The 15,281-nt window shown below is 56.6% G+C and overlaps 1 protein-coding gene across 3 annotated transcripts in view; it reads left to right on the top strand.

Moving 5' to 3' along the window:
• The window catches only part of CLCN6 (chloride voltage-gated channel 6), a 34,828-nt gene extending 19,803 nt beyond the window's left edge, over positions 1 to 15,025 (top strand). For 2 of the 3 annotated variants that reach the window (XM_077899629.1, XM_077899628.1), the window contains 13 exons: positions 77 to 190; positions 512 to 678; positions 1,222 to 1,348; positions 4,315 to 4,441; positions 4,727 to 4,880; positions 4,985 to 5,144; positions 5,234 to 5,340; positions 6,334 to 6,520; positions 7,335 to 7,492; positions 7,676 to 7,832; positions 9,228 to 9,335; positions 9,486 to 9,611; positions 12,074 to 15,025. In XM_077899629.1, coding sequence (XP_077755755.1) covers positions 77 to 190; positions 512 to 678; positions 1,222 to 1,348; positions 4,315 to 4,441; positions 4,727 to 4,880; positions 4,985 to 5,144; positions 5,234 to 5,340; positions 6,334 to 6,520; positions 7,335 to 7,492; positions 7,676 to 7,832; positions 9,228 to 9,335; positions 9,486 to 9,611; positions 12,074 to 12,154 — 1,773 coding nt within the window. In that variant the 3' untranslated portion in view covers positions 12,155 to 15,025. Of the gene's footprint in view, positions 1 to 76; positions 191 to 511; positions 679 to 1,221; positions 1,349 to 4,314; positions 4,442 to 4,726; positions 4,881 to 4,984; positions 5,145 to 5,233; positions 5,341 to 6,333; positions 6,521 to 7,334; positions 7,493 to 7,675; positions 7,833 to 9,227; positions 9,336 to 9,485; positions 9,612 to 12,073 lie in introns of those variants that run through there. The other variant, XR_013380784.1, reaches the window with a different exon arrangement.
• The last annotated feature ends 256 nt before the right edge of the window (positions 15,026 to 15,281 follow it).

Here is a 15,281-nt window from a genome sequence, read left to right as displayed (position 1 = left end):
CTGAGGCCCCGAGCGCCCAGGAGGAAGTAGGACTTGTCTCTACTGAGTGTTCCTGTGTTTGTCACCTGTCTCCTAGCTCTTTTGTTCCATGTCTGCCACCTTCACCCTCAACTTCTTTCGTTCTGGGATTCAGTTTGGAAGTTGGGGTTCCTTCCAGCTCCCCGGATTGCTGAACTTTGGCGAGTTTAAGGTATGTTTCATCCTTTCTTCCATAGTTTTTGGGGTCATGGGGGGTTTTTTGGTTTTACTTGACCCATGAAAAATGCTCTTATTAATAAGCAAAGTACCTGAGAGCAGTTGTCAGAAGGGTAGGTAGAGCTTCTAGTGGGGCCTGTCTGCCTCGTTAGACGCCTGTGCATGCTCAGTGCTCGGTGCGGGCAGGCTTCCAGCACTGCATTGGCCCTCGTAGGTGGAAAGCTCGCCTCTTATTTCTGTCTTCTCTGCTTCTGTCCCTTCCTGTTCTCATGGGCACTCTGGTTTTTCTCTCTCCCTCCCTTGCCCCTTCTCTCAGTGCTCTGACTCTGATAAAAAATGTCATCTCTGGACAGCTATGGATTTGGGTTTCTTCGTCGTGATGGGGGTCATTGGGGGCCTCCTGGGAGCCACATTCAACTGTCTGAACAAGAGGCTTGCAAAGTACCGTATGCGAAACGTGCACCCGAAACCTAAGCTCGTCAGGTACCTGGTCGCCTCCCCCAGCCTGCTGTGGCTCCCTGAGCTTCCTGTGGACCAGGCCATCTCTCCCGAGGAAGGCACTCGTGCGAGCTGACTCTGCTTCCCACACCGGCTTGATTTCATGTCTAAGCCTAAAAATGTAGACCGGGTCCTAGATCTACTCTATTTGTCAGACAGGCCAAAAGTCTGAGTCTGAGCTTAATTTATATCAGAGGTGCTGGTTGCCTCCCAGCCACAAGGACACACGGCAGAGTCAGAAGGGTTGATGAGACTCTTGCCCCGGGACCTAAAATGGAAGGCCGTTGTGTTCCTCAGAGGGAGAGGAAGTGGGTGTAGCAGCCCATGTTACTGGTACCCCCAGCTGACGTACAAATTGCCAGGATAGAGCAAGTCGCTGGCAAATTCTGCACGTGTGCTCTCTTACTCGGGCTGCTGTGCATGCTCTTTGGGGGAAATGAGGGTTGGGGGTAGACAGGGCTGTGTTGTTTAGTTCCCGAGCCTGGGGGGTCTTTTATTCCGTAGTAACAGCTGTGCTTTGCTTCCTAGAGTCCTCGAGAGCCTCTTGGTGTGTGTGGTAACCACCGTGGTGGTGTTTACGGCCTCGATGGTGTTAGGAGAGTGCCGACAAATGTCTGCTTCGGGTCAAATCGGTAATGACTCCTTCCAGCTCCAGGTAAGCGCTGTGCACCCCGCCTTTGCCCTATTCCCACAAAGACGATGATTCCACAAACGTGTGATTGGCCTCTGCTTGCAGCCGGGAGAGGTGTTTCCTTGCTCCATGCCTGTATCCGGTCCGCAGGAGCCTTTTCACTGAAGAGAAAAGACTGTCTTCCTCTTGTCTTTCTCTGTCTTTTTCACTTCTATGAAGAGTCATGGTCATCGTAGAAGGAAGCTCCTCTCTCTCTCTTTCTCTCTCTCTCGTTCTCTCTCTCTTTGTTGAACAAAAGTAACTGGAGACAAGCTCAGGAAGCAGACGACCGCTTCTTCACCAAACCCCAGTTTACTCTTACCACTTCACCCCTGAAAGGTGCCCACCAGCCTCACCCCCATGGTTGTGAGCATCACCCTTGAGACAGGGAGAAAGGAATGTCTGCCTCAGGGTGATCGGTGCTCTGGCTCTCTGGGCATCTTGTTCTTACTGGGCTTAGGTTCTGGCCTATGCTCTTTTTCCATTTCTCCTCTCTTCTAGGAATATGTAGTACTTTCTAGAACCTTTTCTTGAAAGAGCAAAGGCAGTGAGGGAGGCATTCCAGCTTACTCTGCCCTGATAATCTCTGGTCCAAGCTAGTGGCTCTGAGAGCTGCCTTTGGTCAGCCAGATGCGTGGTTCTGGCCCCTAGGGGTGAGGCTCAGGAACGGTCCCTAAGTTCCTTGTCATCTTGTTGCCCCTGCGGAGCATCGTGGGGACTTTGTCTTGGATGGCTGCCCCTTTGGTGTCCCCAGGAATGTCCATGAAGAGCAACAAGTGTTAGATCGGAGGTTGCCAAACTGTGGCCCATTGGCCAAATGTGGCTTTGGCAACTGCTTGTTTTTCTGTAGCCCTCTAGCTAAAGAATGGTATTCACATTTTTAAAGAGTGTTTAGGAAAAAAAGAATATACAGCAGAGACTCTGTGGCCTATGAAATCTAAAATTCTTACTATGTGGCTATTTATGGAAAAAATTCACCAACCCCTGTTACTTGCTAATACTGAGGCTACCTCATTACAGAGCAGTATTTCCTAGACGCATTCTGTGGAACCCTGATGCATATGATTCAAAAACAAATGGAAAAAAATCCTGTGGTCTAAGGGGTTAGCCAAAATTAAATGAATTGCTTTAATACAGGACATTCTAGGGCGTTTAAAATTCTGTAAGTGTTACAAGTGTTTGGAGTATTTCTTGTGCGCCAGCTGTCCCACCAAGCACTCACATACATGACTTCGTGTGGTCTTTACCACCGCCATGCTGGCTGCTGTTATTATCCACGTTTACAGAGGAGAAAACAACCTGAGGCCTCTCTTTTTTTTAATTTATTTATTTATTTATTTATTTATTTATTTATTTATTTATTTATTTATTTATTTATTTTTCTTTTTATTTTTCTTGAAATTTTCTTTATTTATTTGAGAGTCCGTGAGAGAGCAGCAGAGGTGAAGCAGGCTCCCCACTGAGCAGGGAGCCCGATGTGGGACTCGATCCTAGGACCCAAGGATCATGACCTGAGCCAAAAGCAGACGCTTAACCGACTGAGCCATCCAGGCGCCCCACAAAGTGAGGTCTTGACCTGCTCTCACAGGGGATAGTATATGCCATGAGGTCAGCATTAACGTATTTCACAGGTGAGGCAGCCAGAGCGTTACAGAATGAAGTGCCGCTCCCACGGTCGCTGTAGAGTGGCCGTCTGATGCTGGAGCCTCTGCTCTGCCTTCAGCAGGTCCTCTAAGCTCCAGCAAGTGCTGTGATGCATCTCCGCCCATTTGACGCAGGACTCTTTCCAGGGAGCCCCTGGGCCTGGTGTACCCCCCGACATGGTTTGGGAAACCCTGCACGTGTGGATCATCCTGTGGTCGCCTCATTGTGAGCCACACACGTTTCTCCTTTGGCTGCTCGTCTCTGCCAGGTTCCACCAGGAGCGGGTACTGACCTGCTTCTCTTGGCGGTCTTCAGCCATCCTGCCCAGGCAGGCCCACCTGGCAGGACTGCACCCCCATCACCTAGTGTGGTGATAGTGTCCACATAAGGGTATCTCTACAGCATCCCCGACAGACTTGAATCCAGGAAAGTCCATTCCTTTCAGTGAACCGTGTACTAACACTCTGTGTGTGTGCGCGCTGGGGTAAATGTGAAGTATACCAGCTGCACCGTTGGACACTATCAGCTACAAAATAAGGACTGTCCTGCTCTGCTGTGTCGGGTACACTTGGACCCAAGCTCGAGCTTGTAAATAAACCCTCGTGTGTTTGCAAAAAACAAAAATAAGGACTGTCCTACTCCAGCGCCTTTGCCCCTGATGAGTCAGGCAAGTATCAGGATTCCATTGTCCTGCACAAAATGGTGGAGAGAGCAAGAGGTCTGAGATATGGAGAAATAACCTCTTTTCCCAGGTTGGGTTTTGTTCAGCCAGCTGGGCCTTGGAGGGAGAGGCAGGAGCATCCAGGCCCCATGTGGGAGTGTGTTTTCTTCTGCAGAAAATTCGGGGCAGAGATCTTTTCCATTTGGAGCCAAAGTTGGGGTGTGGGGTCAGGCGGTACCCGGGCCTGTCCTCCACCATCACCTGTCAACTCCCAGCTACTCACCTGTCACCTGCCTCGTCTCCCCACAGTGCACAGGGCTGTTGGGCCAGACTTCCAGTGGTATCACTTACAGAATTAGCATTGGGAGGGGAAGCAGAGCCAGATCCATGGTGTTTCATTGTCGTAACTCAAGGGCCCTCATCCCAGGTCTTTCTTTCTCAAAGTGTAAGGAATATAGTCTCATGGTTGACTGCTCTTGGCTAGAGATGTATTTTTTTTGCCACCTGTCTCATCTCCCAGTAAAGTTTGCAAGCCAGACTTTCTCCACCTCAGCAGAGACCTGCCACTCCAAGACTTTGAGCGCCCTGGTCACGTATGCGGACTTTGTACTGCCCTTGTACTGACTTTTTGATCCCTGTGTCTTAGGTCTCGTCAGAAGATGTCAATTCAAGTATCAAGACCTTTTTCTGTCCCAATGAGACTTACAATGACATGGCCACACTCTTCTTCAATCCCCAGGAGTCTGCCATCCTTCAGCTTTTCCACCAAGATGGTGAGTATCTGGGAGCCTGCCCGTTCTTGGGTGATTGTTTTCTTTCTGCAGGGAACAGATGATGGTTCCTCTACACCTTCTGTTGGCCCATAGACACGGCCAGGCTTGCCCTCAATTCTGATCAAAATAGGACTTTTCTTTTGTACTAGCAACCCAGACAAGGCTAGAGTCTCTGCCTCCAGTGTTGGAAGTGAACTGGTTGGGGTGTGGAAGGACCTGGGATGGGCAGCCCGGTGGACCTGGTGGCACCTGGTGGTGGAACTCAGGTTGGTTCTTGCCTCGCAGGTACTTTTAGCCCAGTCACTCTGGCCTTGTTTTTCGTGCTCTACTTCCTGCTCGCATGTTGGACCTATGGCATTTCTGTTCCAAGTGGCCTTTTTGTGCCTTCCCTGCTGTGCGGAGCTGCTTTTGGACGTTTAGTGGCCAATGTCCTCAAAAGGTAAGTGTGTGCATGTGTGTGTGCGAGCATGGCCATGTGTGCATGTGCACACGTGTGCAAACCTTGTCACTCTAAGCCGTGGTCTTGGTTTCTCTCTTGCCCAGCTACATCGGCTTGGGCCACATCTATTCGGGGACCTTCGCCCTGATTGGTGCCGCAGCTTTCCTGGGCGGGGTGGTCCGCATGACCATCAGTCTCACGGTCATCCTGATCGAATCTACCAACGAGATTACGTACGGGCTCCCCATTATGATCACTCTGATGGTGAGTACTCCCCCTCTGGGCCTCTCTCAGGCGCAGGGCCGAGCTCAGCCCCCCAGCAGCCTCTTTTCGATCTTTCCTCTGTGTTTCAGGTGGCCAAATGGACAGGGGACTTTTTCAACAAAGGCATTTATGATATCCACGTGGGCTTGCGGGGCGTGCCGCTCCTGGAATGGGAGACAGAGGCGGAAATGGACAAGTGAGGCTTGCCCTTCTCTTCTGTCCTGGTTGCAGAATGTATGACCTCGGGCCCGAGGGTGGGGAGTGGTGTCATCAAGGTGGGGAGTGGGGTGGGAGTCCAGTGAACTGGTAGGTAACTACGGAAGCAGCGGGGTGTGGTGGGAGCTGAGGGCTGGAGGTGGGCGGCTGCTGCATGGTTTGGTGTGACTCCCATGGCCTCCTGGTTCAACATGAAGGCAGGTCTCTGATCAGGTCTGCGTTAGGACCGGATGTTTCTGCTAAGGGTCTGCTGAGCCCTGTGAGTGAGAACCAGCCTGCCCCACGCGTGCCCAAGGAAGTGTCATGCCATCAGCAGTGATTATTCTGGGCACAGTCGCCGATTTATCCATCAGCCTGCAAATGGTTTGGGCCTCCTGTGTCTGGGGATCCCACAAGGCCCTTATAGTCCAACAGAGGGATCAGCAAACTTCTGTAAAGGGGCCGCTGGTAAATCCTTTCAGCTTTGCAGGCCACGTGGTCTCTGTCACAACTCCTCAGCTCTGTCACCGCAGTGCGGACAGAGCCGTGGATGATTGGTAAATGAGTGGGAGAGGCCAGATTTGACCTGGGACCTGCGGTTGCCCCCTGGTCTAAAGGGATAGCCCCCCCGCCTTTTTTTTTTTTTTTTTTTGATGAATTCTGGTAGTACCATTAGCAATCCGTGATAACATGAGGAATTGCCACAGAGGGCTGAGGAAGGGATGGCCAGTCACCCGGGCAAGTAGGTGAGGTTTGTGCTGAGAGGTTATTTTGTGTTGAGCTGAGGGGTGAGGAAAGGCCCACCGGCTTGGCAGAGCAGGGAAGGGCATTCCAGGCACGGGGAAGGGCACTTGCCGAAGGATAGAAGTACCAAGGAATGCGCGTGTGCAAGTAACTGCTGGAGGTGGCTCAGAAGGTGTGCGGGGGAGCCAGGACTCGCTCCTGGGGCACTGTGGGCTCTTGTGAGGCTGGACGGCTTTTCTCCCTCCCCCAGACTGAGAGCCAGTGACATCATGGAGCCCAACCTCACCTACGTCTACCCACACACCCGCATCCAGTCTCTAGTGAGCATCCTGCGCACCACGGTCCACCACGCCTTCCCGGTGGTCACGGAGAACCGGGGCAACGAGAAGGAGTTCATGAAGGGCAACCAGCTCATCAGTAACAACATCAGGTTCAAGGTACGGCAGCTGGAGGGAACGGTGGACGAGAAATAAGGTGCTCCCTGACGCACGCACCTGCTAGTGCTTGCCACACCCCGTAGATGGGGGCGCCGGTGGGCTCTCAGGGAGCATCAGCCTCCTTGTTCTTGTGGCAGTGAGTGTAGACGTGACCGCAAGTGTGGACTTTGCTGGCCGTCAGGACACGTGTCCATTCTCACCCAAGTAAATGCATGGATGGAATTTTTTGTCCTAGTCGGCATTGTTTGTGGTGTGTGAGTGGTTTCAGGAGCTTTCTAGAGTTGCCTAGGCAGAAATGGACTTTGGCCTTCTTAAGACAAAGACAAATCAGCTGGAAGCTGCAGGGCTGACCGGGGAGCTGGGGGACCAGAAGCGGTGCGCTGGGTGTGCAGGCGGCTGGCAGACCCCGGAGGGTGTTGGGAGGCGTGGCCACCAGCCTTTGCTCCTGATTTGAAATCTAGGCAGAGGAAGAGTCCCGTGTGCCCACCGTTGGCTCTGGGGGCCGGGCACACGGACGGTCCCACCATGACATCACATGGGAAAGGGCTCCCCCTGGAGAGTCGAGGTGCTGTTCTCAAATCAAAGGAGGGGGGACGTTGGGCTGGTCTGCACGCCCTGAGAGCGGAGAGGCTCCCTGCAGCCCCGGCCCGTGAGCCATGGAGAAGACGTCTTGCCATTGCTGTGTCGGCATAAGCTTGGCCCCACTGGACCCGCATCCTTAAGCTACGGAGGTGTCATGGTGGCGTGCCGGGCCCAGCAATCCGTGGCCTCCCTGGTAGAAACCTCTGTTCCCATCACCCGTTCCCACGCACAGAAATCCAGCATCCTCACCCGGGCTGGCGAGCAGCGCAGACGGAGCCAGTCCATGAAGTCATACCCGTCGAGTGAGCTACGAAACGTGTGTGACGAGCACCTCGCCTCCGAGGAGCCCGCCGAGAAGGAGGACCTCCTGCAGCAGATGCTGGAGCGAAGGTGAGAGCACGGCCCCCCGCTGCGTGGGCACCTGCTCGCGGGGCTCAGGAAGGGCCGGCGCTTTGCTCTGAGGCAGCTCCCGAGCTCCTTGGGGATTCGGGGAGCTGGTCAGGGACGTGGGGGCAAAGCAAGAAGCAATCCTGCTGAGGGTGTGCTAGGCAGCGTCTGGTTTTTATATAACAGATACACCCCCTACCCCAACCTATACCCTGACCAGTCCCCGAGCGAAGACTGGACCATGGAGGAGCGCTTCCGCCCTCTGACCTTCCACGGCCTGATCCTGCGGTCACAGCTTGTCACCCTGCTCGTCCGAGGAGTTTGTTACTCTGAAAATCAATCAGTGAGTCTCTCTGGTCTGCGCTGGGATTCTGGAAGGCACAGGGTGGTAGGAGCACGGGGAACAGAAGTGGACCTTTGGGAGTCTGTGTGCCGGCGGGCTGCTGTCCCGTGCTTGTGCAGCCAGCCCCGTGGTCCCCTCGGCCATGGCCGGCGCCTGTCAGGTGACACGCGGTGGGGGGCTCCCCCAGGCCCCCTGACAACTGCTGCCCTTGTAGCCTGTAGACTTTTAATAGACTTTGAGTTTTTTTAAAATGCTGTTCTTCCCACTAATTTTTTTTTTCTTTCATTTGGGTTTTGTAGAGACAAGTGGGGGTGGGTGGGGTGTGTTGTTCAAAGTGGTCCCTCTCGTGCCCTGAAGGCCTGGCCATCCCCACACACGTCACCCCCTGTAGACAAAGCCTGCAGAGGTTGCCAGAGGCCTGCTTTCCAGACTGACTGTCCTGCTTGAGCTCTTGCCCACAGGAGCACAGGAGGGCCGAGGTGGGCTGCGTTAGAGGCCTTGTCTAAAGGCAGAAACCAGCCAGTGCTGACCTGATGGAGCAGCGGGAGCTGCGTGCCGCTGGGCGGGCGGTGGGCGGAGAATGCAGCGTGCAGAGTGGAGCCGCGGGGAGAGTGACCAGGGCAGAGCAGTGACCAGCACTTGTGGCCACTGCGCCCAGCCTGAGACCCTGTTGGTGTGGCCCAGGTGCCCTTGGAGGGCTGAGGGCAAATGCGGGAGACGCGGGATGCAGGGGTGGGAACAGAGCCGCTGTGTCCAACTGCCACAGACCAGGTGGCTGCAAGCAGGAGGAACGCGTTCTTCCGTAGTTGTCAAGGCCGGAGTACAAAGCCCGCACGTCAGCGGGGCCTTGGCTTCCTCGTGCGTGGAGGCTGCCAGCCATGCCTGGCTCTCCTTGACCGTGGATCTGCCACTGCAGCCTCTGCTCCCGTGTCACGTGGTGTGCTCCCTGTGCGCCTCTCCTCTTGATATTGTCAGTGGACTGGGGCTCACCCCAATCCTGCCTGCCCTCTTCTGAACTGGCTTTTGTCTGCAGAGACCCTGCTTCTGACATGGCCACACCCACAGGGTAGCAGGAGTTAGCGCTAGTCAAGCGTGTCTTTTGAGAGACACGTCAACCCACGGGAGCTGGTAGGTAGCTCTGCTCTCACGTAGACTCCAGGGCAAGCCGTGTGCACCTCACAGACGGAGAGAAGCAGGTTCAGAGAGAGTAGGAGGTTCGCCGAGGGGCACAGCGAGCCTGGGAGCTGGCCTCGGGCCCCGGGCCTCTCACGGCAGAGCCCCCGTTCTGTACCACCTCGCACCAGGTGGGGCTGTGGACGTGGAGAGGGAGGGGCTGTGAATGTCCCCGACGGTGGCTGTACTGGGTACAAGGATGTGTCTTGGTTGGGATTGCAGAGCGCCAGCCAGCCGCGCCTGTCCTACGCCGAGATGGCTGAGGATTACCCGCGGTACCCCGACATCCACGACCTGGACCTGACGCTCCTAAACCCGCGCATGATTGTGGTGAGCAGGGCTGTCCCCGTGGGGCCGGGCCCCTGGAGGTGGCCAGCAGCCTGTCCTGCACGGAGCCGACCGCTGCTCGTCCACGTGTTCGCGCCTCGTCCAGGGCAGGGCGTGAGTGGCCACAGGTGACTTGTGTTGTCTTCTCTGCAGGATGTCACCCCATACATGAACCCTTCGCCCTTCACCGTTTCACCCAACACCCACGTCTCCCAAGTCTTCAACCTGTTCAGAACGATGGGCCTGCGGCACCTGCCCGTGGTGAATGCCGTGGGAGAGGTGAGTCTGGTTTCCAGTCGTGCCTGCAGCTGTGCCTGCTTCTGGAAGGACCCCGTCCCCACTATGTGAGTCAGGGCTTCCCACCCAGGAGGACCCCGGAGGACCCCGGAGGCCCCGTCCGCCGCTGCCCCCTGCACGCCCTCAGCTCGGCCAGCAGGTGTCGCCAGTGTCGCGAGCGCGGGGCGTCCGGGGCGTCCTCCGTCCTCCGTCCTCCTGTCCTCCGCCAGCTCCTGCTCTTCCCGCCAGGCCTCGCCGGCCTCGCCCGGCCTGCACCTCCTGGAGGAGGAAGGGGCTGCTTCCCGCCCGTCCTGGGCACTTAGGACAGTAAATGAGGGCATTTACAGCAGGGCGCTCAGAATTGTAGAAGATCCAATTAGATACGACTAGTAATCAGTGCTACAGACTTTCCTGTTTTTTTGTTTTTTTTTAAATACATTTTTATTTTTTTTTAATTTATTTATGATAGTCACAGAGAGAGAGAGAGAGAGGCAGAGACACAGGCAGAGGGAGAAGCAGGCTCCATGCACCGGGAGCCCGACATGGGATTTGATCCCGGGTCTCCAGGATTGCACCCTGGGCCAAAGGCAGGCGCTAAACCGCTGCACCACCCAGGGATCCCGGTTTTTTTTTCTTAGAACTTCTTTTTTTCCTCATCACACGGCTGTTTAGTTGTTAAAAAAGAAGAAAAAGAAAATACAGGGCAGGATAATATGAACAAAAGAGCAGTACCAAGCGCCCACCGCACAGAGGTAGCCACAGTCCTCCTAAGGTAGATCCTTTGGTGTTTTTCCCTCTGCGTCGAGGAGAGATTTTACGTATCAGGACCTAACGAGAGCGTCACCGCTGTGTGCACGGAGACCCTCCTGGTCTGGGCGAGCTGCGGGAGATGCCTCTCCGCGGCAGGAAGCGGTCCCTGATGGTGTCTTAGTGGGCTCGCCGGCGTCCCGCTGGCCACAGCCCTCTGGTGGGCGGTATTTAAGGGTCGCCATCCCCCTCGTGAGGCTTTTGATGCCCTTACGTTGCCAGTCTCCCCTCCGGGCAGTGAAACCTCGGTAAAGGAGCGCCGCCCAGCAGGACGCGGGCACAGCGCAGCCTGCCCTGCTCTCCGGGGTGTGTGGTTGCACTGATCAAACTTGGTTCCTCGAAACACGAGCCCGCTGACGGTTCCAACAGGCTGTGGCGTGAAGCGCCAAGTCAGTGGCCGCCGTGAGCAGCTCAGCTTCTGCGCACACAGGCCCTGTCACCAGAGGGGCCGGGCTGCTCCCTGCGCCAGCGGTTCTGACTGCACGTCGGTGGGCGCCCGGCAACAGGACCCCACGCTGACACCATCCACCTGCAGACGGCACCAGACCCCACACGTTCGGGGCTCGGCCTGACAGGACTGGGCCACCCCCCACCCCCACCTCCGCTGCCGTCACTTCAGACGTCAATCAAAAGTCCAGGTTGTCGCCTGTGTTTCTGGGCAGGTGGCAGTAAATTGGAGGTTCCCGTGCTCTTCTGCTCCTGGAACTCAGGAGAGCAGTTTCCTTAGCAGGTTCCCAGTGTGCCCAGGAACGGCCAGGTGGAAGAGGCCTGGGGCAGGTATGGGGAAGGGATGCCAAGCTTCCACACCGTCTCCCGCACACTCTGCTCCTGGCACCTTACGTGCTCGCCAGCACAGACGTTCTCCAGTGTTGGTAGCTTCATTACGTACGAACACGTGATTGAGGACATCGCGGCCATTGGTGATTGATTCAACCTCCGGCCGCTCCCCACCCCCAGATGGGGCTCGGGGCTGGAACAGCCAGGCCTCTGCTCACATGGTTGGTTGCCCTGGTAACTAGCCTCCATCTTTAGGGGCTTTGTAGAAGTTTGTCATTCATGTAGCTGAAAGGGGCTCGTCATGAACGGCAAAGGACACCCTTCTCGCTCTTTATCACTTAATCCCAAGAGTTCTTAGGACCTTGTGCCAGAACAAGGGTGAAGATCACATATATATTTCCTGTTAAAAGTCACCGTGACACAAGGACCCAGGTAGTGCGGAGAGACGGTGTTTGTGAACCACAGCAAGGTTCTGGGGTCTCAGCGGCTCGGAGCCTGCACTGGGCTGTCTGTCTCTTGCACACACGTGTGAAGCAGGGGGCAGGTGGTGGGAACGGAGAAGCCTAGAGAGCATGTGCCTGCTGAAAAAGACACTCCGATGCGGAGTTAGCTGGCCTTCCTGAACTTTCTCTTGGAGCTGGATTTGTCCCATTGGCCTCTAGGAGCCCTAGTTCCCTGTGGATCTCCTCCTCCTCTGGAAACCGGGGTGGCCTGGACATGCATAGCATGACCAGCTTGTCGGCGTCTGTCACGGCGCTCTGTGGGCCGGGCGTCCGTCCCCAGCGTTTACTGTGGTGGATGAGGCAAGCTGAGCCCACTCCCCTTCTTGCCCCAGCGGGTTTACCCTGCAGGTGACGTGGATCTCTTTCTTCTTGTCCTAGATCGTGGGGATCATCACTCGGCACAACCTGACCTACGAATTTCTGCAGGCCCGGCTGCGGCAGCACTACCAGACCATCTGACGGCCCGGCGTGGCCTCACTGCCACACGCCGGCCCGCCCTGTCCCGGAGCTGCCCAGGGAGGCAGCTCGCTTGTGCTCCGCCGCCACGGCTGGCTGGGGCTGTTCCAGGACACGGAAGATTCCCACTCACCCACTCGCTCGGAAAGCCTACAATCATCCAACACTCCGCCGGTCAGAGATCCCGGGGATGGTGTTGAACCGCAAGAGCTTGGACTTGTCTGACTTTCTCAGCAAGTATCTTCCTGTTTCCTGCTCCCTGCTTTCCTGCCGTCCAGCATGGGCTCAGGCCCCAGGCCCCTCCACCCCACACGTGCCAGGATCAGAGGGGGCACCAGGCCTCAGCCACCGGGGGGGCAGGGGGCGGGGGGGACACCTGGAGCACTTTTCATGCCCCTCCTGCTGCTTTCCTAGGGAACCCAGCTGTTGCCTTAAACCGCGACGGGGGAGGCTTTGCCAAGGCAAGCGCTGGGGCGAAGGCCAGTTGTGAACTGAAGTGAATCACCAAATTTAGGGACCGAGCGCTGAGACGGTTGCCCGTGTGTCGGGGAGGCCTTCCCTCGCTGGGCTGTTGCCATGCTCAGCGGTTCATCTGAAGGGAAACACTGCTTCTGGGGGGCGCTGCTGCTCAGGCTTGCCGCCGTGGGCACAGCCTCCTCGGAAGCACCACCCTCCAGAAGCACACGTCCCCCTGACCGGCCCTGAAGGATAAGTCTGACGAGACGTCCGGTTCACAGCCGCCCTAGTCTTGAGCATCTCAGCTTCTCTCCTGGTGATTCCAGTTTCCCGAGGTCCGTCCCTCCTCCCGCCCTCTGCGCCGAGTTGGTAACTTCCCTCGAGTTCTTACACGTGTCTTCCTGGCGAAGCAGCCACGGCCCAGAGGGTATTCGTATGTCCCCCCACCCCCCGACCAAGTTAGCTACAAGCTAAGCATCCCATGATAAAACTGCTCCACCCAACTCTGGGAAACGGTACCATTACCTCTAAGGTGGGCAGAAGCGAGTCCTGAGCCAGTGGCCACTGTAGGAACGTGACGCGGCCTGAGAAGCCCGGGTCAGGATGGAGCAGATGGCTTATTCCAGGAGGGGAGGGGGTGTGCCCGTCCTGGCCGTCCCCAGCCCGCCGAGGGGCCCAGACCTGGAAACTGTGCCGCCGGGGCCCTGGGCTGGGGGAGAGCTGGCCGCACGTGCCCAAGCCCCAGCACTGACCCCAGGAAGGAAGCCCCTGTGTGTCCGTGACCTGTGTCCAGGTGGGAGGCCCTCTGACTAGACCCCCAAAGTGAACACGCGGTGTCGGGTGTTTTGCACTCACTCTCTCAAGCTCTGTGCTCTCCCCTCACCTGCAGCCGCACCCTGGGACCGGCACAGCCCGTGGCAGATGCGCCCGGGGCACCAAGACGGCATCCGTCTGCATTTAATTTCCTGTTGGGCTTTTTTGTGTAAACTGTTGGCAGTCGCCTGAGAGCCTGGGCACCCGGCCTCTCCGTCCCCTCGCCCTCTGCCTCGGGCTGACTTCGTCGCCGAGTCTGGCACGCAGCCTGGGGGTGGGCGCCCGTCCCAGCGCGGCCGCCCAGGTCTCGTGCTCGGCGTGCTTGCTCAGCTCAGTGAGGGGCTGCTTCAGGCTCTTTGCCTCCTGACTGGCCGCCTCTATTCTTCCCATTTTCTCATCTCTCTGACCAAAAATACTTCGACTTCTAAATGTCTCAGCTTCCTTGAATGCGTTTGGCCTGTGAAATGTGGATGGGACCCCCCGGCAAGTAGTTGGGGAGATCACAAGGACCAAAAAGGCAAGCCCTGCTCGGCGTGCTCGTGTTCCGCCAGCTGCCACTTGCGGCGGCACTCGGAGCCTGGCCGCGCTGCTCCTTCCAGTCGCCCAGGTCGGGGAACACCGGGATTGCCCGTCCCACAAACTGAAGCCCTCTTCCCACCCCTCCCTGAAACTGGCAGAAGGAAAGTCCTCCGGGGTCTGGGTCAGCAGCGGCCTGCCTCCAGGCGGCCCCGGGTGAGTGTGGTTGGACTTTCCCCTCGTGCACATGCAGTCCCCAGATGCTCGTTCCCTCTGGTGCGGCCCACAGGTAGCTGGCTTGGCAGGCGCCTCCCTCCGCATGAACCGGCCGCACGGCCGCCGAGGACCCAAACTCAGGCCCCTCTGGAAAGGCACGTGGCTTCTTGTCCTCCGTGGGTGTCTGCCCTTACCAGATAAGCCCAAAGACAACCACTGCCCCACTTGTAACAAAATAACTGGAAGCCTCACCCCCTTGATAGTTAGAAACCCACGGTGTCCACGTCCCACCTATTTCCAGCCCCGTCGCCCCCTGGCAATAGGGTATGTCCACACACACAAGGCACAGGGGCCCTGGGGCTGGCTGGGGACAGTTCTCCGCGTGCTGGTCTCCTGCCTGCAGTGTCGGGCTCCCAGCTGGGGTGACTGGGAGGTCCCTCCCCACCGTGGGGCCTCGGCACTCGGGAGTGATTTGCTCATGACCTTGTTCAACTAACGGTTCCTGGCTGGGACGGACGCTCGCTTGCTTGACCCAACCAACTATATGACATTGCTGACGCAGAGTTGTACTGACGCAGCCGCTGGAGACTAGAAAGCCTCTGGAAAGGCCAGAAGCCCCGTCCCGGGCCCTGTGGCGTTGACGTGCAGTATTACCCACGGCTCCGTGGACACGGCCACCCCGACAGTCGCAGGCTTCCCTCGTTCTGTTTGCACTGTTGGTTTATATAGTAACACTAGCTAATTCTATGGTGTACATACATTGTATTTTTTTTAATTTGTAAAGTTCTATTTTTATTTGAACTTTTGGAACTTGGAAGTTCTCACTGTAACCGTAACCTGTCGGAATAAAATGTCTTCATCTGTCTCCTTTAACCTCCGTCTCAATGTCTCCACGGTGCTTGCTTTAGAGAGACTCGCTTCTCTTTCTCTCTAATGTGTAACAATCGGAAAGTGGGAGAGTAGATTCATGGTCTCAGAGCTCTGCCAGCAAGACTTCATTCCCAGGGGTCCACCTGCTACCAGCTTAGTCCTTCGCAAACCTCACGAGGTTCCCAGGCCTCGGTCTCCTCCAGACGCTGTGCGACCCCGTTTCCTGTGCTCCTGCTTGTAAGAACCCACCTGCTCCTTC

This window comes from Canis aureus, chromosome 5 (assembly GCF_053574225.1).
Source record: "Canis aureus isolate CA01 chromosome 5, VMU_Caureus_v.1.0, whole genome shotgun sequence".
NCBI lineage: Eukaryota > Metazoa > Chordata > Mammalia > Carnivora > Canidae > Canis > Canis aureus.
Note: the sequence above shows the minus strand (reverse complement) of the source record. Positions and strands in the feature narration are given on the sequence as shown.